Below are 27110 nucleotides of genomic sequence, written 5' to 3'. Positions count from 1 at the left end.
AGGATATTCTTCTGATGCCGATGACTGATGAGTCTGGTTTACCCCCAAGCTGCAAGCAGGCTGAATGGATCTGTGGACCTTACTACTGAAAGGGAAGTACCAGGTAAGCACAGAAATTTTCCTCTTAACATCTGCAGCTAGCAGGTAAAATGCTGAAATAGGCATTTCATTATGACAGTGAATATAATGAAAAGAATAGAACATTTGTTACTGCACATAAGTTCATCGTTTTGCAGAAAGATTTGTTATAGGCATGCTTTTCAGAAGCAGCGGAATGACAAATATGCAGAGTTATTGTGTTGGAGAAACGAAGTCATGGAGTGTGGTTGCTTTTTTGTGTATATATATGTTTAATTCCAGAGGTTTGGAAATTTGCAGCCGCTTCTGAACTCAGAATCTTTGATGTTGATCTGAATAGGAGTACCTGGAGAAAAGAGGCCTTCATAGGCAGGGGTGATGTGCTTGATACAGGTGATCCAGAAGCAGATCAGAATGGCATGCTTATTCTGATGGTGAATTCCTGGTCCAGTCCTTGACCGTGTGTTTTTCTGAGTGCATGCTAAGATACCTCAAGTCTAGATGACACATCTGGTAGCATCACACGTAATGGAAAATGTTTTTAAAGTTGTGTAAAACAAGACAATGTAATTCTATTCTAAAGTTTGGCATAATAATGTCTGATTAAAATATGGTCTTATACAATACAAAAAGAGTGATGGGGAGGCTTTTCTTGCAAATACGTAGAAGAAAGACTGTAGGTGGTCTGGCTAGGCTGGTATAAGTAGTATGAGAAGCTCTCACTCTGGCTTATCTGAATTTATCATGACAAGTAGTATTTATGGAGTTTGAGTAGGTAGAGCATTCAATGTTAATCACAGCTGTTTGTTAAATGGATAGAGCCTTGGGTGACATGGTTAAGTGGGAGGTGTCCCTGCCCATGGCAGGGGAGTTGGAACTAGATGATCTTAAGGTCCTTTCCAACCCTAACTATTCTATGATTCTATGAAACCTGAATGTTAAGGAACTCCAAAGTTTATTTCAGGAACACTGTTTAACAATATAATAGTGAATGCAGTGCCATCCGGCCTTTAAATAAGAGATGTTGCATCTTGTATGTTGCACAAGAACTGTCTGACATATATTTAGCAATTTTTTTTTAAATTAAGTTGTTGAAGATGTTGCGTGAATAGAATGGAAGATATTTAAAAAATGAAATCTTGCAGTAATAGTTAATTGGCTTAGCCTCCCCAACCTGTTTCAGTAATCTTGATAAGCAAATTGGAGATTGTTAAGTTAAAGGATTCAAAAGCGAACAGGCTGAGCCATGATAATGAATCACTCTTCTTTTAAATGATGCCTTTTGAAGGTCATAGGGAGTTCAGTGTTCCTGTCTCTTCTTTGGACCATGCTTGTTGCTGCATGTGAGTGGGACAGAAATAGTAGAACTGATCTCAGCAACTTGAAACCCAAGTTTATGCAAAAAACTAGTCTTAATTAGAAGCTTAGACTACCTCTGTTACATATTTAGGGAATTATTTGGCCATAAACTGTAGAACTTTCCTACATTTTGCTACTGGCTGTATATTTAGTCTTTCCTTCAGTTAGTGGCTGATAAGATACTGAAGTTTTTTATCCTTCTGTTTTCACTTGTGGAAGATCTGTAGCTTTTTACAAGCCAATTAATGGTAGTGACAGTTCAATTCAAGTAACTTGCTGTGCAAATACTCTTCCTCTGGCATTCAATGTCTATGCTGTTTAAGGGTACAATGACAAAATTAACTGACTTTACTTTCTTTTGTGCCTATTTAAAATCAGTCTTCCAGGGAATGAGCATTTTCATAGAATCATAGAATGGTTTGGGTTGGAAGAGACCTTAAAGATCATCTAGTTTCAACTTCCCTGCCATGGGCAGGACACCTTCCACTAGACCAGGTTGCTGAAGCCCCAACAAACCTGGCCTTGAACACTTACAGAGAAGGGGAATCTACAACTTCTCTGAGTATTTTCCTCCCATAATTTGTGTCCACTTTTCTCAGCTCTATAGAAAATGGCAAGTTTTAGGAACATAATTTTTACTTTCAAATTTTATTACTAGAATTGTTCTCACTAGAATACTTGTCCTGCTTGTCAGACTCCAGAAGCAGACTGCTAAGAAAGGCCTCACGTGGCTTTTGCTTGCCCATTATACACCTAAACTTGAGAGGAAAGAATAGTGTTTAATTAATAACAATTTACTTAAGTTATTTTACCTCTAAAAAGGAAGGGGAGTGATCTCAAAGATTGCTTCTATCTTTAACAGTAGTGGTAAGACATAGTGACAATTTCATCAAAATTACGCCTAGCTAACATTGCTTTGTAGTATTTTTTTACAGCGTTCTTTATATTCTGGGGTAGAACCATAGGACTTCACATGTATGAAGATAGTTTGTTTTGAAATGGATGGGTGCCTTTACTTAGCAAATTAATACTTCCTGTAATTTCTGGCTCATGGAAGAATTTCTGGGATTCTGTAGCTAAGAATTTGCAAAAATTGCTCTCCCTATTGCCTGGTGTGGGGATAAGGTCTCTCTGATAAATTCTGTCAGATTAATCTTGTAAAAATTCATTAGTGCTTTTCTTTATCATTCACACTGTAAAACAGGCTTCCATAATAAGAGGGTACCCAAACAAAAAGGCAGGAGGTGGGGGGGGAGGCTGAAGTTAGGATTTTTTGAGAGGTAGTCTTCTGGAGAAAAGAGCATTTCTTCCTTATATCCAATCTAAACCTACCCTCTTTCAGTTTAAAACCATTGTCCCTTGTTCTGGCCCTGCTAAAAAGTTTGTACCCATCTTTCTTGTAAGCTCCTTTTAATTACTGAAAGGCTTCAATGAGGTCTCCCTGGAGCCATCTCTTCTTCAGGCTGAACAGGTCCAACTCTCTCAGCCTTTCTTCATAGGAGAGGGGCTCCAGTCCTCTGATCATCTTTGTGGCCCTCTTCTGGACCTGCTCTAAGAGGTCCACATGGTTCTTATGTTGTGAGCCCCCGAGCTGGATGAAATACTCCAGGTGGGTTCTCACCAGCATGGAGCAGAAGGGGAGTGTTGCATACCATGATCCTGTCATTTTACTGGGGGGGGGAGGGGGGAGGAAGAGTTGCTAAATATCAGGTTCTCAAGGATTTGTTGGTCTGCAGCTAGAAGCAATGTGGGATGGGAGTAGCTTAACAGCATCCTATCAGATGAGTGACTAGTCACCCAACTGGTGTGTCCTGGGGCAGGGTCATGCATGTTATTGGTATTAGTTGGGCAGTGGGGACAGGCTGTAATAAATATGTCTAGTTTCATGCATTTTGTATGCTGTTGTCAGAGTACCACAATTAACTTATCTCTTGGAAGACCCTTAATAGATAGAAAAACCTGAATGTTCCTTTTCTGCACTAAAAAAAAAATGAATTGCCTAGTTTAAACTCCCTTTCTTCACAATGTCACAACGAATGTGTATGTGCTGTGTGGACAGAGACGCAGGGCAGGCATTATCAAAGTAACAAAAATCTTCAGATGCTGGCCTAGTGAGCTAAACTCCTTTGGAACTGGTGGATATAGCCGGAATATGGATTTTATATGCTGCATCCTTGGACTTGTTCTGTAGCCATTGTTACTGCTGCATAAAAAAAAAAGCTAGTAGCACACCAAATTCAGAATCTGTACTGTGTTCTCACCTCAGCCATCTTTATTGCATAGCATCTTCCTGTGTTCTGTATAAATGTGCGGACCATGCCTGTTCTCCTATATTTCCCTTCTTTTTGCAGTCCTACAAATGTCAGGAAAAACTATGTTTGGGATTTTACATTCCCCTAACCAGCTGAAACTTGCTGGAAAGGGTGCAGATGGGGCCATGCATTTCTGCAGGTGCTTTAGATCTTCATCTCTTCATCTCTTCCAAATTTGCTTCCTTGTTTCCCAAAGCCTGACTACTTGTCTTGCATGCTCATCTGTGTGATGCTCTTGACATGAAGTGTGTGACTTTTATTGCTTAAATAAGAGAAGGCTGTTGTCCAGCTTTTGTTGACTAAGCACCTTTAGCTTTTGCGTTAGTCCTTTTATTATGTGGTTTTTATTTTCTCCTAGCTTTTTCCACATTTCTGTTTTCACCTTTGTATTTTTAACTTCATTTTTACAAGAAGATAGCATGTGTCTCACTTTATTTCCGGTACTTTCCTCAGAAGCCTTTGCTGGTGTACCTCAAGGGCTTGGGTGCTCCCAGTTATGTTTGCAGGACTGGGTTATAGTGTTGTCTGTTGTCACTCTTAAGGCTGGATATTTGTCCGCTTGAATAGGGGAATGATGGAGCTGTTCCTGGTAAAGTTAAAGTACTAAGGTAACTCATCTCAGTTTTGTATTTTATAACTTTACAAGATGGAGTGTATTTAATGTGTATGTGGCACACTGAAAGTGTAATTTCACCCAAGGTAAAGAGGGAATATGTGTCTCTGTCTCTTATCTTTTTTGGTTTTGTTTAAATTTTTTTTTCTAACCGGAGTTGATGTTGTTTTACGTATTGCAGTGCATTGCTTTTGTCCAGAGTCAGCTGCTTTTGAAATGGGTGTTTAGTGGAACATGTTGACACTCATGATCTTTTTGTAATTCATCCAAATAAAAACAGACTTGCTCTGAAGATGATGATGATGATGCTTTGGTTCCGATCCTGGTGGCTGGTTCGAGTGTTACCTTTATTTTGGAAGAGACCACTGCAGTTGACACAAAGTATTATTTGTGGTCTCTATCTGTAGACCATGTTGGATTGCGAGTTTCTGTCTCAAAGCCTGACAGGAGTTCTCAGAAAAGGCACTTTAAGCATTTAGGGACTACTTTGCCACTACTAGTTTTGTTCTCAATTACTGATTTTGCATTCTTTTTGTTTAAGATGAATACCAATACCTACCATGACTTGAGGTACAGCACTGAAGAAGTGTATCTGTTTTGTACTGAAAGTGGCATTTTCAGCTGTATTGTACCTTTACATTTGACTTGGTTCCACCCTTGCATCAGAAATTATCTGGAATGCTGAGTTGGAAAACTTTCTAATTATGTCAGCTGCTGCATCCTTCACCAAATTTGATTGCTGCCTTGTGTTCAGTAATCTCATGCAATGCTCAGTATTCGAGGTGTGTGTGGTAGGTTTTGCAGTGAGACTTGTTACAATATTAAGGCTTTTTACAAGCGTTGGTGAAGTAGGTCCTTACAAGAGTAGTCACAGAAAAGTACTTAGGGCTTTATTTTTTTTTCTTCTTCTTTAGAATATAGATGACATTTTGCTTGTACATTTTCTATTGGTTGTGGGAGGGGCGCGAGGACTGTTTGTGTTGGAGAGTAGCCTGGAATGCTCTATGGTGCATCTGTGTTTCTGAATGCACTAGGTGAACAGTCCTGGAACTGTGTCTCCTGTCTGAGTAGACTAGATTACTGTTGCCTTGATGTTTATGGATCGAAGCAAGTAAACCCCCCAAAGGCTATTTTTCTGTTGTAGGTGAAGATCAGGTTTAGGGAAAAGAATGAACTATTTCATTTAGTATATTGTGAAAAATCTGTGTTTGTAGTTGAGAAGAGGAAGAATTACACTTTCTGGGGAAAAAGTGTTATTAAATCAGAAAACATATTTGAAAAATAGCACGTAACATAGGATTTTTTCCTGCAAATGAGTAGAAATCCTGTTTCTTGAAATACCTGGAAACCAGAAAAATGTTAGTGAACATAAAACGTGTTAAGAACCTTTTGGTAAATTTAGGGAAGACCTAAACCTCTGGTCTGTAATGTATTGAAGATTGGTATTTCAATACCACACATCGGCTTGCTGGGAGCTGCTTCTGGAACTAGTTGAAATTTGAGAGTAATAATGAGTCAACAATTTCTTATCAGTTTGTAGCCTCTGTTTCAGATGGATCCACCCCTGAACATAATCCTACAGTCTAATGGGGCAACTTTGCTGGTATAGGCTTCATAGACTTAGTCTCTATTTTACGTTACTTGGTGGGAAGCTTCATTTTGCCTCTTGGGGTCTGCTTACATTGTGTTTGCACTCAAGAACTTGGGAGAAGTAGAAAAGGATAGATTAAAAGAGTGAAGGGCAGTGTCCTTGTTTTGTTCAGGGTAGAGTTATGTAGTAGCAAGCATGCAGCGGGTGAGAATAGTGTAGACCAAAACATTTCTCTTCCAGAAGCTGTGTCATTAGACATGAAAGCATCATCTTGTAGGCAGCGGACTCCCATAAGAAGAGAACCTAGCCTGAGACTGCAGTTGGCCACCAAAATGCATGGTACATGGTTGGATGTGAAGAGAGCTGTTGGTGGGTACCAACGTAGGCACAGCTCCCCAGTGGGTCCTTATCACATTGTTGGCTTGGGCAGTACAGATGCCTGCCTTGCACCTTCTGTTGTACTGGCCCAGGTGTTTAAGAGGATTTATTCTATGTTGGATTAAGAATCTATGTTACTCTTGCTGGGTTATTTTTAAGCAGGATCAATTTTATGAGCTGATTCACTGGCTTGCCCCAGTTTAATGATGCAATGGAGCTGGTTAAGATGGTGGTTCCCAAGTTCTTGCTGCTGAATATGGTTTTGCTGACAAAGATTTCTGTTTAACCACAGCCAAAGTGGTGTCTGATGTAAGAAGAGAAATTGGAAGATTGCACCATTTTACTCATTGGCACTTCAACATGATGGGGAGGGAGATAAGTAGATGCAGGGTGATCTGTAAAACACACAATTACAAGTCAGCTTGGCTGTTTGTGCATCCTTTTTGTATTCTCTTGATAAAAGTGAATCATCTAATATGAGCTTGAAGAGGAAGTGCAAAAGTCAAAGTAAGATTGGAATAGGATTCTAGAATACCTGTAAACAAAAATGTAATGGCAGTCTGTGAGTCTGTGGGTGGCAATGTAAAAGCAGACCCGTGTTCCTCTTGGAGATAAATTGTTTTCCATCCCCCTTTCCCACTCCCACTCCACTGGTTTGGTTTCTGTGAGGCTATTAGATACCGTGTCTCACCTTGGCTTGTGTTTTACAGTGTTAAAAGTTTTGTGAGAGAATTTTCTCTTATGTTGTAGGCTTCATTATTACCTTGTTTCTGTCAAATGATTTTTAGTGGCAGAAGCAGTGTTATTCTCTCTTATTTTTAATTGGATTTGTAATAGGCTTCTACTAAAATATATTCACTTATGTGGTATGTTTTAATTGTATTTCTTCTGTAGGAATACAGAATGCGCTGGGTAGAACGTGCTTATTTTAAAAGTGGGAGGGAACTGCTGTAGTCAAAGCTTCTGTGAGATTTTGTTCACTGTCTTCTGAATGCAGTATGAAATAGGTGCTTGAAATAAGGATGTTTTTTTCAGACACTGTCCAAAGTCAATCTGTGAAAAATCATCTTTTCACTGTAAAAAATAATTCTTCACTTTTAGTCAGGTTATGAGCTGTTTTTTCACTGGGGCTAACTAACGAACGCGTAATTCAGTGTGTTTGTATTGTCTGAAGTGAAAACAAATAGTTCCATTTTATATGGTCTGAGTATGTGGTGATTTTTTTTGTAGGTTTTTTTTTTTTCCTAAGGTGTACAAACAAAAACATTTTGGGTTGAGGCTTAACATGTGTTTCAAATTTAGTGGAATTTCTTTTTTAATCTAGATTTTATTTAAGCCCCAGCACACTGTTCCCCCTTCCCTGCAATGTTCTGTTGTAGAAAACTATGTATTTGCAGTCACCATATCTGATTTTTATTTTTCCCTGGGTTGCTAGAGGATTAGAACAGATTATAGTGTTGGGATAATGTCTGACTCCTTGTGTCCCATTTAGCCATAAATAAGCCCTTGAAAAATCTGAATGTTGCTATGGTGATGTGAGTAAAAGCCTGGGATATGGAGTAAGTGAGCTGCTTAGAAGCGTAATGTCACTTACAGTAATGAGCACACCAGCATTAGAACAATGATGGCTTTACCTGAGGCTCTGTAACTTTGGTAGCCCAGATTCTGAAAGCGAGTAAGTAAATGCAATTCATATTGAACGTGCTCTCTTCAGTAACTTGCAGCTATGGACCTTCTAACAAATGGAAACTTGTGTTTTTCTGTTTACTTTCTAGCTTTAAGGTGTTGAAGTATTGCAAAGAAACAAACAAAATCTTCCAGTCTTTGTATACTGCCTTTCACATGATGGTCTGGTTGAACTAAAACAAGAAAATTGGTTCACAGCAATTTTGTTTTAAACTGTGTAAACACACACTTTTCTTCTGAAAGTGTGGAATATAAAAAGTAAGATTGCATCAAAATGTGGTTTGTTCTTTTTCTCTTTTTTAGTCTTTATAACCTGGCCTCACTGGAACTTAGAGAAAATTTGCTGACATATTTACCGGAGTAAGTGAAATTTCATGTGTTTGATTGTATTAGCATAAAATATTCTTAGTCTTAAAATCTGGTAACATATGAAAGTGAATGACAGCTAAAAATAATATTCAGTGGGAATTAACAACACGTAATGGATTTAATTAGGTGCCACTAAAATAAAGCTGTATTTCATACATAGAGTTGTACTTGGTTAGTAGCAGGAGCCTGCAGTCTTGTGTCAGTTGGTTTTGCTCTGTAAAAATACTTTGTATAAAACACAGCAGCACTAAATGTTTCTTCCTGCACACCTTGAACGAGCACATCAGCATGTGAGAATGGTGGTTTGGGTTGTTTTCATGCTGAAATTTCATAACTGTGAAAATAGGGTAATAGGATCTGAGAGATTTCCACTCTAGACCTTCACAGCATTTAAATAAGCATTTGTGTTCAGGGCTAAGTAACCAAAAGCTTCCAAAACCAAGAGATTAAAGCCTTGATGACAAACTAGGCCTACTGATGTCTGAAGTCTGACTCCTCCCTCCATAATTTTTGGGGAAGGAAGATACCTAGATATTTCTGTGAAGTCTCTGTTATGGCAGGGGAATTGGGGGTCTTCTGTAAGGTTAATCAGATATCTTATATTTTGGGGATCCTTTTTGGCTGCCTGGAAGAAGCCTCTTCTTTATCTATTGAAGTATTTTCCTTCCTTTATGACCTGGCTGCTTCTTGCAATAGATTTGGTGACTCCTATTGTGCTTGTTTGCATAATCTAGTAAATACTGCAATGGATTTAGCCTATTTTAATCAGAATCTCTTGCCCAGTTTCTTTAGGGTCCTTTTTTTCTGTCAGTCTACCCAGTACTTTGGTTGCAGCTGTTATTATTTTAACATGGCACTTTAAATGTCAGTGGTCAGAAGATATGAATTGCTAGCTAGGTTTTGCGATGCAATGTCAAAATAAAGCTATAGTAAATCTTGACCATTTTATTGCTTCTGGAAAATTCTGACTGTCAGTAATGTAGCTGACAAGTCGTGGCTTTTGTGCTACTGTGGCTTTGGGGAAGGTAAGCAAGAGCTCTGCAGAAGACTGCTTTTAAAATAGAAAGATGGCCCTCTGTATACGCTCATGTTCAAAGAACTTGTTTTACATGCTTATGGGCTTTCCTCTGTTTGCATCCTCAAATCCAACCTGAAATACTTCAGAAACAGATAGATCATGTTGAAGAAATAAATGGTGGATTTACTGACTCTTGAATCACACTGTTATATATGATCACTATAGGGAATTTTTATCCAGTTGCGGAACTGTAGGTTTCCCTTAAAAATAAATCTAACCAACTATACTAAACTCTGTGACATTGTCCACTCTGAGGGACTGATGGTTAAAATAAAGAATAATTATTTGAATGCCTGTACTAAGTTTTATGTTTAAAGGGCATACAGTTACACTGACAAACCAAATTATTTTTTTCAGTAAGGTATTACTGAAAGTAGTCTATGCCCAGTAAAATAACTGTCTATAATACATCGTAATTTGAAATACAAGTCACAGTAAAATGAACTCATTCAAATATATGTGGCTTCTGTTGGTTTAGACTGATGTGGTTTTGTTTCGACTTATCTTGCAGATCACTTGCCCAGCTGCAGCGGCTAGAAGAACTTGATTTAGGAAACAATGAACTTTATCACTTGGTAAGAGAACATGCCATTGAAAGTGCACATTGGTCTTGTTTTATGCATCATTTAGATTAAATACGCGTAAGATTTTGAAAATTGAGGAGGAAAAATTTATGGAGGGAGTGGCTTTATACATACAGATGAATTTTGGCAGTGAGATGCTTAGTATTGTTCAGTACAATGTTACTTTACCCAACACAGCTGCAGCTGATCTCTAGAAAATAAGAGCACTGCACAGACTTTTCCTACAGAAAGAAAAAGGAGTGGAACGGCAGGAACTCTTGCCTGTATTTGCAGTTACAATGAATGCATGGGCTTCTCTTGGGAGCTGGACAGGCTGAGCACAGATGAAAGCTCAGCTATTTTCACACAGGGAGTAAGAATCTTTGAGAAGGGGCTGAGGCAAACTGTTGAGGATCGCAGTGTCTCAGTGTTATGGTAGATAGATCTACCAAAAGATACCCATCATCTCCCTTAAGATGACTCAATTAAATGTTGGATTTGCAGTAGATTAAGAATGTGCATGTAATTTGTTAGTGCATGGCAGGAAAAGTGTGATAGCTTGTTAAGCTATAGCAATTAATTTGTATGATGGAGTTCCCAAATGCTTACAGTCACCCTTGCTGCATTTAACCATTGTACCTCTAAGTAGTGCTTGGAGTAAGGATTGGGTTTCTCAAACCGTAATTATGGGGTGGTCATTTGGGTTTACTGGAAGCTCCTATGCTACTTAACATTATTACTTTCTATGTTATAGCCAGAAACAATTGGTGCACTTTTCAATCTGAAAGATCTCTGGTTGGATGGAAACCAATTAGCTGAAATACCTCAGGTAAAGATGAGCTCTACTGATGCTGTTTTGAAGATGCTTTTAAAACAAAACCTTTTTGTTCACTCCTACAGAGAGGTGATTTAAAATCAAATAGTTTTCTCAGTTCACATTGCCTGGGTTTGGTTTTGGATGTGTAAGAGTTTTTTTAAGTTCTTCTGCAAGGGGTTGTGCATGGTATCGTATGTTGTCAGACATTTTCTTTTAAACATTTTGACAAAGGAGCTGTTCAATTTAAAGGATGACACATCTGCCATTAACACTCTCAACTATCAGGGAGCCACTCATTGGCTGAGCTAACCCTCACCTTTTGTGTCTATCTGAATTGTAGTTTTGACAGTTTTGTGGATGAATCAGTGGGGTTGTTTGTTTTTGTTTTTTTTTTTTTTTTTTTTGGGTTTTTTTTCTTTTTAGTCACCTTCATCCATTCAAATACAGTGTTTTGGAGAAGTACAATAACAGAACTGTTGCCATAAATAGAAATTTTGATCTCTGCAAGCAAATCCCCCATCTGATATCAGTCATGAGATGAGGGGCCTTAGCATTTAAAGCTTACAGTGCTCTAAATTCTCTTTCTTAAGAACTGTGATAAAGTTTTTCTTCAGAGCCAAAACCTGTTTTTCTTCATTCCTTGTGCAGTTTGCTTTTATTTGCTGTATTGATCTCATTGTCAACAGTGTTAGCTGGAAATGAGCTACAGTTTAGTGGGCTTTGTTGGCTTTGTTGTTGGCTTGGCCTAATAATTTTTTAAGTAGATGTAGTTAAATGCTGATACTCACTCATAAAGGTTGAGTGTGACTTCAGCAGCTGTTTTCTTGAAGCTGGCCATTATTGTGTATTTTGTTTAATGTCCAAAAGATGAACTTGTAGGATAAAAGGGGTGTCTGTGTATGTTTAATGGAAGATTCTCTTGAGAAGCAAACATTTCCAAAATAAAAGGACTGATCTTGTCAGTTAGGATCAAGGCTGTCACTGTGTGAAAACTTTATATATGTAAAAGTAAAGGACACTTCTTCCCCAGCCATTCTGTTCCCTGGAATATGATTTGGATTGCTAAAATGAGAACTATTCTGGAGTGTGTATAGGGGTACCTGTATACATGAGGAATGGGAGTGTGCTCTGATGGCTGATAGGGACAAAGTCACTCCTCTGTCAGAATTTTAAGCTAATTGTTGGATTACCATTGTAAAAAAATACATTAAGTAATCATTAATAATTGTAGATGATGGCAGTGTAATTTGACAGTTCAAATATGCTTGCTAGAGCAACACTCCCTATTCTTATTTCTACATTTGTTGCAGTTGGGAGATCTGAAGATATGAAATCCCTAGATGTCATGGCATGTTGCTGTATCAGCCAGGAGAAACTAATCCTAATTTGCCTAGGGTTAATTGGGAGGGGCAGACTTCTAATTACATGGAGGCTGATAATCTCTAGTTCTGAAAAAACAACTTTGCAGTCTTTACTTGAGCAAAACTCCAGTTTTGGCTGGTGCTTGCCTGGGTGTGCTTAGCATACCTTGCTCGACTGCTGAAGCTGGTCTTAATAGTTAGAATAAGAAACTGTCTGGATCACTTGTTCTGTCATATGTAAAATGTAGTTATTTCCTTCATTCTGCATTTTAAGGTCATACAAAGAATGGCCAATTTAGAGGTCATTCCGAGAACTGTTTTTCTTTCTGGAATTTCATTGCCATGGTACATTTTTCAAATTGCTTTGTTACATGTTTGGGCATGACTTAAATTTTTTTCCTTGTATCACAGGAAGTAGGAAACCTGAAAAACCTGCTTTGTCTGGATGTTTCTGAAAATAAATTGGAATGCCTTCCTGAAGAAATTAGTGGTCTGACATCTTTAACAGACTTGCTTGTTTCTCAGAATTTACTTCAGGTCTTACCTGATGGCATTGGTAAGTACAAGGTGCATGCTATCACACAGAACCATTTAATCCACTCTAAATTAGAAATCCTTTGTTTTCAAGTCTTTTGAAGTCCTTTTGTGCAAAAGATGGTCTTGCCTCAGCATTTTGTCTTTCTTTTTCTTTTTTTTTTTTTGCTTACTATGAAATGCGTAGCTCTATTAATTTCATATTTTAATTATCTGCATAATGACTACCTTGTAATCCTTTTTTGGTCTTTACTTGATATCTACCTGAACAAAATGAAAGTTATTATGTCCTCTCTGTTCCTACCGTGTCCATGTCACCATCATAACATTGTAAAATTCTAGCTTGTAACATGCTGTAGGTCTTGATAAGACTGACTGACAGTATCACTAGAAAAAAAGTATGTCCTTTTTAGTGGGGATGTGTAATTAGCTTCAGTTGCAAGTGATTATTCCTATACTGAACCCAGTGGAAGGCTGTTCAGCTTCAACCCATTACACCTCACCCTTGAGGGGGTATCCAAACTACAACCTTGCACTGTTTGACCCCTTAAAACAGGTTTAATAACTGAAGAGTGTTTTCTGAAGCATTACCAGAGCCTTTTTTAAAGGCAAATGTTAACCCTGCAGTAGCTGTGACAAGTAGTCAGCAAGAGATTGTTTCTCATCAACTTTTTCTGGAGATTTTTATGTTGCAGGAGTCTGCCTTCTTCAAGGAGGACTTGCTTTAACTGGGAATGTGGAAAAGAGCAGACAAACATTCGCCTTCCCTCCGTATGCTATATAAGCCTAAGAAAAGCAAAATATTTTTCTAGAAGTTAAACCTGGGGGAGTGGGGTGACTACTATGGGTCCTACAGTTGGCTAGTTTGTGTTTGGTAGAGTTGTAGCAGCCCTCTCTGATGATCTGAACTGGCCAGTGCAGTTGACATCAGAAACTGAGTTGTATTTACCTCCTGAAAGGCTGCAGTATGATTTAAAAGATGTGGCCTAATGGGTGCTGGGTAGATGGGATATAGTAACTTCCATTGATCTGCTGCCCATGGTTCTCCTAATGTGGTCCAGCCAGTGTTTACGTATTTCTGGTGAGAGCTCACTACTAGTTCATGTTCAATCTGGTGTGCTCAACATAGTCCCCAGGCCCTTTCCAGCAGGGCTCTTGTTCAGCTTATCCCTCCCCAGCCTGTACCCAGTGTACAGATCTATTCTGCCCAGGTACATAACTGTGGTTCTTGCTGAACCTCAGGTTTCTGTTTAGGTTGCTGTCTTTCTGTGTATCAGCTGTCTTAATGATTTGGGATCAGCAAATTTGATGTGCCAGCCTATTAGGGTATTTTGTATCATGTAGGGATGGGCAGGGAGATGTCAGCAGCTGGTGATGTCACTTGAATTCTCTGTTCGGGCTCTCCTTGGGGCATCTCTGCTTTGCACTGAAGACCAAAAAAGAGGTACAAAGGAATAATAATATGCAAGCTTTCTGCTCTGAAACAGTATTTTGTCCTTCCTGGGGAGAAGGCCTTCAAAGAAGTTTGATTTCTAGTCCAGAAAATAAACTTGGGTTTCGTGTCTGACTAACTGGGTTCTGTATTAGGACAAGGAGACCTTGGTCCTGTTTGGATTTGGGCTGTCACTTTGGTTTCATTTGGCTACTTTGGATGAGTAGATGTAGGTGCTCTCTGAATACTTCTTTATTAATAAACATTGTATAATTAATAATGATAACTTTGTCCTCTTTATAGGCCTTTGGGTAGATACCTCCTTGAAATTTGCATGGGCTATCATTCAGATTGCAACTTTAATACAATTCAATATGCTTAAATATTGGATAGGAATATTAATAGTAAATATTAATTCAGTGATGCTAGAAACCTGCAGAAATATTTCAAGCACCAAGTGAAGCAGTGCTTGATTAGCTTTTTTTTAACCTGAAAAAAATTATGTTAGAAGATTTCTAAAAGCTTTGCAGCAGTAAAATTCTCTGCAATTCAAGCAGGTATCAGAGGTTACTAAACTAAGCAAATGTATTCTTTCTCTCCAGGAAAATTGAGGAGGCTCTCCATTCTGAAAGTCGATCAGAACAAACTTATTCAACTAACAGATTCAATTGGAGAATGCGAAAGCCTTACTGAACTGGTTCTAACCGAAAACCAGCTGCAGGTAAGCGTGATCATGGCTGCTCAAATTGCTGGCAGTAGTAAGACTTGCTGCTAAGTGCTGAATCTCTTAGCTTGTAAGATTAGTTACCCTTGCTACTGCTAAGTAGCAAGTTTCCTATAAATGCATCTTATTTCTTACCTGTTAAATGAATGCTGAAGTTCAAGTTGTACGTAGTAACAATCCTTCCTTCCAAAGGCTTAAGCAATTACATATTCACTCTTGAATCTTTCATGGCCAGTAAGGGAGTTTAAGCATGTGGAATGCAAGTATCACTTACTTTGTTGTGTTTTTAATGCTGAGTTTGTGCTGTATGGTGGTGGTGCCAGTTTTTGCTGTGCATTATCTGGATCAGACTTGTTGGAACTGAATAGAAGCCCCAAGCACTGCAGAGCTGCTATTGTACTGTTCCTTGCTCTGCTGATCTCCAGACTGGTATTCAACATATGTGGGCAACTAAAGTAAAATCTCAGACTTCCTTCCTTTAGGTGTTTCCTTCCATTATTTTGAAACTGCTTTCACATGACATTTACACTTGGAGAGCAGAACTTTTTAAAGGTCTAGGTTTGAGCATTTCTTAGGTTAGGTTGGTGCTTGGTTGAGTTAGGAGTTTAAGCCTGTTGGAAGGATGCCTCTCTGGAGGTCAATTCATAGCACCTAAGTTAGAAGCTTGCCTATCAATTAGCTATTTAGGGATCCGAAAGTTAGATAATATGGGCATTCTGCATACATACTTCTGTACACAGCTATTACACATCTGTCATCTCAGTGCAGAGATAACTAACTCATCAGTGAATTTGCATTAGAAACTGACGTTCCTTGGACATTTCTTCTGCAAGATAAACCCTTAGATATCCTTTGGAAGGCCTGGTAGTAACAAGGGTTAGCAACATTCCAGTTTTGAAAATGGATTGGTCTATTCATTTTAAATGAGAAAAGTTTTCTTCTGACCCTGAATTTGTAAATTGTGTTTGCATATTTTTTTGGTTTTCTTTGCACAGTCATTGCCGAAGAGCATTGGGAAACTAAAGAAGTTGAACAATTTGAATGCCGATAGAAACAAATTAACATCTTTACCCAAAGAAGTAAGTTTTTTGTTCTGTTAACTCTCACGGATGTGATTATACAAACAGAAAACTCATGATTTCAAATGCTTACTGGATGTAACAGGTGGCCTGGATCCACTGTGTATTCCTTCCAGACTGATCACAACCACAAACTTGTCCATTAGATCTGAACAGCATAAATCTTAACAGCAGCTGTGGTGATTTGGTGGCTTGGAGGTGCAAGATGTCCTTGCTGTTGAACAAGAAGGCTTGAATCTAATTGTAGTAGTTTGTAACTACTAATTCCCAATGTGGGTGTCAGGTCCAGCGCTATTTGAAGACTCTGAGAGTTGTGGTAGAGTGAATGCATTTAAACACCAATATGCCTCTTCTGCACGTAGTATAAAAATATTGCTGGAGTCTTCCTCACTTCACTCTTGTGAGTTAATGGAATGTTTCATGTTCTGAAAAATTATTCACAGACTGTTTTGACAGTCTCTTTGGGTTTGGAGATGTCTGGACTACTTTTGTTTTCAAATACGAGGACCTGACGTGACCACTGATGCCTCAATTCTTACAGCTGTGATCCCTAGGACTTCTTGTCTATCTTAGCAATATATGGAATGAAAGGAGGCTATAATTTCTGTTGTGAAACTAAATATAATGAAAGCCTTACAAGTTAAATTCAGCAGTAAATCACAGAATGGTTTGTGTTGGAAGGAATGTTGAAGATCATAGGGGAAGCAGCATCCTGTGATTGGACTGCAAGATGGTTCTGATTGCACTATTTCTCTGTAATTTTTGTCCAAGTAGTTCTCCCTCTTAATTTTCCTATCTGTTTCTAACATGTGGCTTTGAGGTCCACCTTTCTAAGTCACTTCAAGAGCAGGAAGGGTATGTACTCAGATGGCAGCCAGTGGATGGGAATTGAGGAAAGCATCAGCTCTGGCTAGTGATTACACACTTCTGCTCAGGCCCACTTAGTTACTGAGCTTGGACAGCTTAAGAAGGAGGTGTGAGGGGGAAACAAAGTGGCTGGGAACCAGGAGGTAAGGGAGAGATGATAGTCTAAAGAGGAGTAACTAATAGCCGCTTAATTACTGAGCTTGGACAGCTTAAGAAGGAGGTGTGAGGGGGAAACAAAGTGGCTGGGAACCAGGAGGTAAGGGAGAGATGATAGTCTAAAGAGGAGGGTTTGAGCAGGGGCAGAGGATACTGCTGTGGCATGAACAGCAACAATTCCAACGACCCAGCTCTGAGCTGTATCAGGTCAGTCACCTAATCAGGGCTCCATGATAGCCTATATTGCTCCTTTTACAGATTGGCTTGTAAAAATACATTTAATAAGATTGGGGTAGCAAAGAGAAGACGTAAATACTGCAGCTCCTCTAGTAGAACGGTATCTCCTCTGCAGAGTTGCTGCTGGTTCTGAGCAGAAAATTGCAGAGGGCGTACCCAGATGAGTTGCATAAATGCTAGCAAAAGGCAGGACCTTGGGGAAACTGTGTTTCTGGGTTGGGATGTGATGACAGTTTGGATCTTGTGCTCATTCAGCAGAAAACTTTTAATGCCTTTACAAAGAGCTTAATTTAATACATTACATAGGTGTCCTAAACTATCTCTACTTGAGACTCATACCATTTTGTGTCTAGTTCACTTCTAAGCAGAATCACTCTGAGCTTATTACAGCGTGTAAGGTTTTACTGATACTCTTTGTTTCCAGATTGGCCATTAATAGTTTATGTAGTGTATAAGCACTTTTTCTAAGTTAATGATGTTCATGGTATTGGAGGCAGTGCATGAAGGTAAGCAGTGTGGCTTGGAAGGAGCAGGGTCAGGAGCAGGTGAGAGGAGAAGGCTTGGCTTTAGAAGCAGGTAAAGCAGGGTGAATATGGAGTGTGTATGTTTTGGGGGATTAACAGAGTCAAAGGCTTGGTGCAGAACAGTAAAGCAATTCATGCTAACAGAAACCTGGAGACTTGGAACTGGAAATGGGTTTCAGAGATGGAAAGCATTCCCCAGTTGGTGAAGGCGCTGGGGATATTGAAGGGGGAAGTGAAGAACAAGAACGGGTGTGGACAACATTTGTGCACATGAGAGAGAGAGAAAGAGGAGGGAACACCTGTACAAGGGGTGGGATAAAGTCAGGGATGAGTACATATTTGGAGAAGGAGGGTGATGAGGAAATGGAAGGGTGGGATCTGGAATGAGGTGAGCTGAGAGTTGTAGAGAGTCCAGGAAATAAAGATGGGAGAGGGCGGTGCCCAGGGAGTTTGGCAGAGAAATGGAGGAAGCAGATCTTGGCATCCAGTTCTTTGGAACAGATTTTTTTCTTTCCTGTAAATGTCTCCATACCTGTGTATCTTTCTCATTAAAGCAAACATTTGAAACGACGTTTAATGTAAGATTTCCAGAATGATTCATTAAATTCTGTTTTGCTCTGTGGATTTTTTAAATTCTTTTGGTTTTTAGTTTTAAAGAAAGTCAGCCCCCCTCTAACTGAAGGGTCATTTCCACCCTCTGGGTTGATTGATTTGAATTCCAAGATGGTAATGGTAACAAAGGGAAAGCATAAACAACTGATGGAATGGTTTGTCTCAAAAATACTGTTAATATGCATGTATTGCAGAAGCTACTGTCTAGCTAATGAGACTTTTCAGTTTCATTTTTTCAAGTTTCAGTTTCAATTCCATGTGCTCAGGCTGTGCAATTAACCACTTTTCCTTGAAGTCTTTAGATTGCCTTCTAACAGTGCTGAAATGCTAGTTTCAGAAACAGAAAGAAAACTATTACTCTCTCATCTTTCTTCTGTTCCTGGAGCTGCATTTTCTTTGTGTAGTATTTTTCTCAACCATTAGCTTTTTGAAGTGAACGTAAACATTTCTGTAGTACAAGTTTTTCGGTTGAAATTCAGAGGAATTCAGTGAAGAGTCACATTTCATAGTTCTAGAAGATAAATGTTCTGCGTAAACAGAGAGCACAGCTATAATGAGTACTGTTTGCTGTTACACAAAGCATCCGCAGGAGCAGCTTTGGGGGCGCTGATAATGGCGAAGATACCAATTCTGAGCTTCCCTTTGGATGGCTGGGAGGAACAATTTGGTGTCTCGGCAAAATGTCATTTTCCTTCTCGTCATTGCTGACTTGGAGAAGAGAATAATACAAAATGCATTGGTGTACAGCACTGAAGAAAAACTGAAAAATGCGTCACTGTTTTTCTGTCTGGAGGGTTCTGCTTGACAGTGAGAAAGCATCCATCTTTTCCAGTTGTTTTCATCTCAAACTGATTAATTAGTATTTAAAACCAGGCACAAGCTTCTGACAGCAGTAATTTTCAACACCCCGACTGCTGTGTGTTGCTTAAGATGTCTCCTGAGATAGTATGGCAGAGATAGGGGTCTCAAACCTGTACACATCAATTAGGACTTGTAGACTGGTTCCCCCTTCACAGACAGAGGCAGATGCAGGAGTACTCAATGCAGATATTTTTGCTTCCTGTCTTCACCTTCTTTTTCCTCTTTTTCTTCCCTCTTTCTCTTGTTTCTTTCCCTTACAGAGTGCTAGGATAGCTGTGCATTTGTGGTCTTCATCCTTACATGAGATGGGTGTGGGACAGGCCTTTGCTGGTTTCTGTTAGAGAGGAACTAAGTCTGGTAATGTGTATAGAAAAAACGGGACTCTCGCTAGGGGGAAGAGTAGCTGTATCCAGCACATCTGCCTGCTGGTGTCTCTCCTTCCCTCCAGAATTATTCCTGTAGCAAAGAGAGCTTTATAGATAGGATAGCAGAAATTATGTGCCTGCTTTAATATAACCTGATGGATAATCTATGAGGTCTAACTTTTTTGTGGTGGTGTGGGGTTTTTGGTAGCTTGGGTTTTTCTTTTTTTTTCCTTTTTTTGTTGTTGTTGGTGGGGTTTTTTTTGTTTTTTTGTGGTGGGTGTGTTGTTTTTTTTTTTGTTTGGATTTTTTATTTGTTTATTTGGGTTTTTGTTTGTTTTGATTGTTTTCTTTTGTTAGCAGTTTACTAGGATCGGATTTTGGATCAACCTGTCAAATCATTTCATTGCTGGGGTGTTTCAGTGCATACTTGCCAAAACATTATCTACCTCCTCATGTGTAATTTCTTGATTTAAGATTATTGAGGAGTTTGTGTGCAAATACGCCCTCAAAGTTTCTTGGTTCAAAGGTTCTTCTCTATCTGGTGTGATATATAAGGTAAAACATGGAACAGCAGGATGTATGACCAAGACCTGCGTCACTTACAGATTTCATCTTCAGAATCTCACATCTCAATCCCTCTCTCACTGAACTGAGTGGTGAAACAGACTTCAGCAGGAATGGGGAATGTCTAAACCTGTTCATAGTTACAAATGTTTTTCCCTCTAAACTTGAAAGACCTGCCTGGTGACTCTTTGGTATTGAAATCCCACCCTGGCACTGGAACGCTGGTGAAACTGGTGTGTTGATTTTGGCTCTTGCATAAATAACCTCCTTGGAATGTTTTCCAGTTCATGTGCTTTTGTTAATGAGTCTCTACAACCTGCAGAGGTCTGGTAATGAGTCCTTCCTGGCTCTGAGGTATATTGTGAGAATTATACTACAGTAGGTAAAATGTTAGGGATTTTTTTGGCAATAACTCTGGCTTTTGCAATATATATATACATATATATTTAACAAGTTGGGGCTAATTTGCTGTTTCTAGTTTTAACTTCCAATGGCTTGTGCCTTCCCTCGCTTGTGTAAAAGTGTGTGTGTGTCTTAAAAGGGAAAAAAGCACTAAGGAAGAATGCAGGAAAACTTGTCTTGAGTCAGAGGGCATAGAAATTTTCTTGCTCTGCTCCTCCCATACTATTAACCAGTGTCTCAGGGAGTGTTGAAGTGAGTTTGCCAAAGATTTTCCTAGCCTATTTAAAGTTAATAATAAATTAATAATAGTTACTAATAGTAAATTGGGCATTTTCTTCCACCTGTAAATGTATTCTATACTTGTAATTAAAGTATTAGTGGGACCAAGGAACATTCTGACTTTATTTACTTTGAATCCAAACAAAATTTTGGTTCTGACACTCTGGAAAAGATTTTACAACACAATAGGAACTGTGTTTAAATTCCCAGTATATTTATCAGAGTTGTGTAAACCCAGTGAGAGTTTGCTATGCTGACAGTTGTATTGAGAGCTGAATCAAAGAGATATCACTGCACTTTAACTAGTCACATGGTAAAGAATAATAATTATAGTGGTTGTCATAATGTCTTTTTTAATTATTTTTTTTCATTGTGAAAGGTGCCAACTGGTAAAGGACAGCAGAACTGATTCATAGATCTTGAGCAGTTAGCATGCAGAAATCAAAAGATGTTAGTCAACTAACACTGGCTTTAGAGCAATAAGAGTGTGAGGATGTCTAATCAGTAATATTTTGTCTGTGGTGATGAATGACTGTAACTGACAGCTGGGCTTGAGAGGGAGCAAATCGGAGTTTTTGGGAAGGATCTAAACAGGAAGAGAAGGGATGAATCTGCACACTTGGGTTTACATCCAGAAAGTTGCAAAGGTGGTGTTAGCAGGAAAAATCAAATGGCAACCATGAGGTTATTGTAACAGAGAAGTGGAATAAAAGTCAGGAAATCAAAAGTAGAGAGCTGATGCAGGTGTCAGAACAATTATCTGTCTTCAGTAAGGGAGTCATCAGATGCATCAGCAATGATGTGATAAAAATTGCAGTTCTGGATGACTGGGAAAGATGGACAGTGGGTATGTGGATGTCAAAAAAGCAGGAGGCTGAAGTGGTAAACGTTCATGATCCAGAATGTAGAGAAGAGTTTTATCAGCCAAGCTGACATCCCCACTATGTATTCCCAAGTTTTACTGCTTTTCCAGAACAGGAAGCTGTTAGAAAGATGCAGCTCAGACTGAGATAGAAGAGAGTCAAAAAATCCTCCACAGGGGTAGAGTTTTGTGTAGAACTGAGAGGAGGCCTAGTGTCACACGTCCTCTGAAGCAAGTCCATTGGAATCCAAATAAACAGTTTCATTCAAACTTAACAGCGCTGTAAAATCAGTGATCTCAACACTAGCACTACATAGTAACAACGATTTTCTGCTTGAGTAATGAATGGGTTTTATTTTCTTGGTTTATCTAGCCTGATCTTTGAAAGTGATGTGATGAGGCAAGTGAATAACCTTTACATTGAAGCTGCTAGAAGGAAATAAATCTCAGGAGTATGACTTAGACATGCACAACTCATTTGACAAGTTTTCCTGATGTCTAGCTTACTACAGAAGAACAGGAGGACTTCTTTAAGCCTCCAGTCTTTGGAGTGGTTACTCATGTGCCTGAAACTAAGCACATGCTTGTCCCCGTTAACTGAAGTCTGTGCTCAAGATGAACTCTGTGCTTAACTGTTAAATGGGCCTGTGGTCTTGACTGTGTACTTGATGCCTATGCAGTGGTTTGGCAAAGCCTGTTGTAAGCATGTGATCAGACCCTTGGAAAGCATGACTCTGTGTCAGTTAGTGACCCTGAGCCAAACCAGTGGTGCTCTGATACTGTATTACTTCATGGTGGTCACAATGATGGTTCCCTTTCAGCATGCCGTTCAATGTGTGCACTTTGCCTCAGTGGTACTGCTTCGTGTTTAGGTTTTCAGATGTTGGACCTGATGTCTTTCTGTACTGCTGAATGGGTGCCATCTCTTTTCAAAGTGACAAAGATTGTATTTTTTAACTGTCAGCTTGTCTTTTTTCTCTGTGATATCTCACCCGATGCTGCTTTTTAGATGCTGCCTGCATTTCTAAAAAGTTTCACTAAAAATATTTCAGTATCCATCTGTTATCTCCCGCTGCCACCTTGTTTTTTAAAAAAAGGTCTTCACTACCCCTGAATGATACGAAACGTTTGAACAATTGCCTATTGACTGATAGAGCAAAGTTAAAATAACTCTGGAGTTCTAACCCTCTTTGGCAGTAGAAGAATGTATGTTTTGTCTCCATTTGTTGGCATGCTCTTGTCCAGTATGGAAAAAAAAAAATGAATATCTCTTATATTTTCTTAATTGTTAGCTGCTTGGAAAATTATGGGTCAGGTAAATTGATAACCCTGTAAGTATTATTCAGTCCATGGTTCTACTGTTACCTCTCATTAAACTGCTTTAAATGCATGACGACTCAGGCCGGCTGGTTCCACTGCTGCATTTTTCCATTGTCACAAGTACAGAAGTTTGGGTCTCATCAGAGCTGCATGGCTTTACTTTGTTCTGCTAAACTGTTTAGATCTCCATGCTCCAAGACTGAATAGCTCAAACTTCATTCATGGAAAATTGAACACTTTGTGTGCAGTTAGGGCATCCCTTGCTAGCTCATCAACATTCACTAATTTATCTCTTGCTTTTCACAGCTCCTCATGTTAGATATACCAATGAGACAGTGTGTGTGTGTGTATATATTATTATTTTCTATATGGCACTATGTTCTGTGAATGTGTCAAAGCACATAATCTAAGAATTGATACATGCTTTAAAGTGAAGAGCAGAATCGTTTGTTCACAATTTGAGTGCTGTTTTTTTAGGGGCTTTGTTTCATGAGCTAAAATGTCTGACAAGGTTGTAGCTCCTATCATACCCACAGGCCTGGGAAAGCTGATACTCTTGTGGAATAGCTGCATCTTAAGAGTGCAGTGATTTAAGGGAAACCATTCCAGATTTTGTTTTGTCAAGAGAATATTGTGCTGTAACTTTGCTGTAACTAGTTTGTGAATCAGAAGCCTTGACTGGGGGCTGGTTGCTGCTTTCTGCCATTAGAATGTGTTTATGATACAAGGGAAGGTGAGTTGGGAATAAATGCTCCATTACTTTTTGTTTCATTTTCTAAGTCATAGTTGCAACCTTTAAAAAATGGCTTTTTTCTAGGTAAATAGTGCAGTTTAAATCAACTAGATTTTTACTTTGATAAGTAGAAAAGCTTTTGTGGTATTTGTAATTTCAAGCTTGGGTTTGGGCTGAACTGTGGATTTTGTAGACAGAAGTGACAGTTAAGTAGAACACATAAATAATTTCAGCTCAGATTTGAGGACTCCTGACCAAGATGTAGTGACATGTTGGCTATATTGTGACAGAACCTTCTTATATGTGTTTGGCTACAGAAGTCATCCAGTGTTTGATCTAAGATCTTTCAGTAGGTTTGCTGTCTATAGTTAGGTTTTCAGTCTCCTTAACTTTCAAGCTTCAAAAGGCACTGGGATGTTTTGCCTCTAATACTTGGAGTAAGAGAAGAAATATTTTTGTTTTCCTTCTCATGGTAAGTTTTGGAACTGGCAAAAAAACAGCAGTGCTTTTTGAAGTTGCATATGATAAGCAAACAAAGGTAAGTTTCCTTCATGAATAGGAGCAAAGTTACTTGAAGCAGCTTTCAAGTTGCTAAAACTAATAATCTTGGTGTTTATAGGAGTAGTATTGCAATCTATGATTCTATGATCTGGAATAAAAAGTGGAATGCTGTTTTTTTTTTAATCAAGTGTAGATGGTTTATTTTTCTGAAAACATATACTTCTGATGCAAAATATAGGTATTTTGAAGGTAAAATTGAAAGCTCCTATCTTTTACATCAAAAACTAACTTGGGAAGCAGATGCTTATCTTTGTATTAATTGGTAGAGACAGAGGATATTAGATTAAATTTGCTGGTTCATATGGGAATGATCTTGAAATTAGATGCTTCTAATAAAACAGGACATCAAAGGTACTACTTTTTGTGAACTCTTCATTACTCTGTATAGACTTTATGAATGTTGGGAGTTGATTGGTGTATTTAGCATTTTGCCCTAAAGCCCCATAGTGCTTGCCTCTATCTGAAGTTATGACAAGGAACTAGAATTAGTATGTAAAGCATAAAGCTAGAAGAAGTTGAAAGCTAAAGCTAGTATTGTTTGTGAGGGTTGACTACAATGTGGCACCTCTGTGGTCACTGATCTCTTCCTGGTGTGGAAGGCTCTAAAAGGTAGGTAGAACCTAACCTATTTGTACAGATGTTCAAGAAACTTCACCAATAGACTTGCTTCAGGTCAGACTTATTTTAAGCTAGTGCTCTAAAAGGTAGGTAGAACCTAACCTATTTGTAAAGATATACATTAGTCACAGATGTTCAAGAAACTTCACCAATAGACTTGCTTCAGGTCAGACTTATTTTAAGCTAACGGTTGTTTGCAGTCTGTACCTCTGGGTGAAGTGTCTGGCAGGCATTGTCTCTTGAATGCGCTATGACACATTACGTGACCCGTACTGCATGCCTTTATTTATACTGTCGTGCTGCCACAAAACCAGACATTTCTTTCTTTTTTTTTTTTTTCCCCCTTGTCTTCTCTGATATAGATTGGGGGGTGCTGCAGTCTTAATGTCTTTTCTGTACGTGACAACAGATTATCTCGAATTCCCTCTGAAATTTCACAAGCCACTGAACTTCATGTCCTGGATGTTGCAGGAAATAGGTAAGAGATTTTTGTATTGTCATGCTCCTTTGCTGGATTTACTTAATTCTTTCTGGCCACAAAACAGTTTACATCTAAGAATGCGGCAATAAAAAAAAACAGTTACGACTTTTGTGTTAGCGTTACTGTTGAAAATGTCAAAGTAGTCTTCCCCCTTGGCCCAGAGTAGTTTAGTGTGTTGTCATGAGGGCATTTTCTGGATTGCTTTGGCCCTGAGGAAAAAGACAGCATTAAAACAACCTTTGGATTTCTGTGGTTTTGAGTTAAAACTGAGAATCTAGGCCATTTGGTAGAGTTTCAGCTGAAACTACCAGCCTTAATGTTAAGCAACATTGAGTGTCTTGTCTTAGAGCTGCAGTGCAAGTGACAAATAATGCCACTTTGACCTTGTGGCTTCTCATAAATCTTAGTTGATATGCTTCACACATCAAAATGCAAAAAAAGGAATGGATTGAAGCATAAACCAGCGAATTAGTTCATTGCTTACTAGGAAGTTAACGGGGTGGGGGGGGAAAGCACATGGCATCTCATCTGTGCAATGTAATTGTCTCATAGGCATTTACATATTTCTGTTCTGGCAATTGTTTATATATAAGGCTTCAGAGAAGAAGCAGCTGTCTGCCTTCCAGGCTGTTTTACTGCAGTAGTAAAACCTCAGCATTGTTTTATCTGTTATTCATAGCTACAGAGAATTATAGTATAAAATTAAGTTGCAGATTCTTTTTGAAAGAAGGGAGTAGTTGTGGTTTGACTACTGCAATGTCTTCTATTAGAGTCATTGATCTCAATCCTGTTTATTCCAACTCAGGGTTATATACTTAAAAGTCAATTTTGTGACCATCTATTACATCTCCTAGAGATTTCTCTGACTCTTTTACTTTTCTTTTTTGAACCAGGCTAACGTATCTTCCCATCTCATTGACTACCTTAAAGCTGAAGGCTTTGTGGTTGTCTGATAACCAGTCCCAACCTTTGCTGACGTTTCAGACTGACACAGACCCTGAAACAGGAGAAAAGATTTTAACATGTGTATTGCTTCCTCAAATGCCTTCTGAGCCTGGTTGCCAAGGTGAGTGCCTGCAGTCAGTTTTTCATTACATACAGAAGTACAACTTCTTTGTTTACTGAGTTGTCTGTTCCATAAAGATTTGTAAAACATGCATAAGCTCGAATGAGCAAAGTAACAAAGTTCTGATAGAATTTTCACTTTCAAAGTTCTTTTAAAATGTTCATACTAGTTTTCAGAAGGCTTGAAAAACATGGCTGTGAACATTATTGAAAATAAAGTGACACCAGCTACAATAAATAAAATACAGACCTGGAAGAAGAACACTTAATCATATTATTCTGAGGCTTGCCAGTGGGCCAAGTAGTTTATGTCCATGTTTATGTGCATTGATTATACATCTTAAATATAGATACATAGTGAGAATCGGTGGCTTTCCAACTACAGTCTCTTTACTACAAAAATAATTGCATAGCTAGTAATAATCATAGTTTCACAAAATGATTTGGGTTGGAAGGGACTTTAAAGATCATGTAGTTCCAACCTTCCTGCCGTAGACAGGGAGACCTTCCATTAGACCAGTTTGCTCAAAGCTGCATCTGGCCTTGAACACAGTAGGTAACAGACATTTTACTTCTTAGAAAGCTAGTTTTCTTTCAAGCAAAGATTTTTTACAGTAACTTTATTATAA

At 38.7% G+C, this 27110-nt stretch overlaps 1 protein-coding gene across 1 annotated transcript in view; it reads left to right on the top strand.

The window, feature by feature from the left end:
* The window catches only part of LRRC1 (leucine rich repeat containing 1), a 69745-nt gene that overhangs the window by 38301 nt on the left and 4334 nt on the right, over positions 1-27110 (top strand). The window contains exons 5-12 of the mRNA XM_061354985.1: positions 8321-8377; positions 9976-10039; positions 10782-10856; positions 12617-12761; positions 14774-14892; positions 15891-15974; positions 25298-25413; positions 26310-26482. Of these exons, the coding sequence (XP_061210969.1) occupies positions 8321-8377; positions 9976-10039; positions 10782-10856; positions 12617-12761; positions 14774-14892; positions 15891-15974; positions 25298-25413; positions 26310-26482 (833 nt within the window). The remainder of the gene's footprint in view (positions 1-8320; positions 8378-9975; positions 10040-10781; positions 10857-12616; positions 12762-14773; positions 14893-15890; positions 15975-25297; positions 25414-26309; positions 26483-27110) is intronic.

This window comes from Neopsephotus bourkii, unplaced genomic scaffold (genome assembly GCF_033783945.1).
Source record: "Neopsephotus bourkii isolate Nb327-2 ecotype Australia unplaced genomic scaffold, CSIRO-AGI_Nbou_v1 NB_756, whole genome shotgun sequence".
NCBI classification, from domain to species: domain Eukaryota; kingdom Metazoa; phylum Chordata; class Aves; order Psittaciformes; family Psittacidae; genus Neopsephotus; species Neopsephotus bourkii.
The sequence above is the reverse complement of the archived record's forward strand: the minus strand, read 5'-3'. Positions and strand labels throughout refer to the sequence as shown.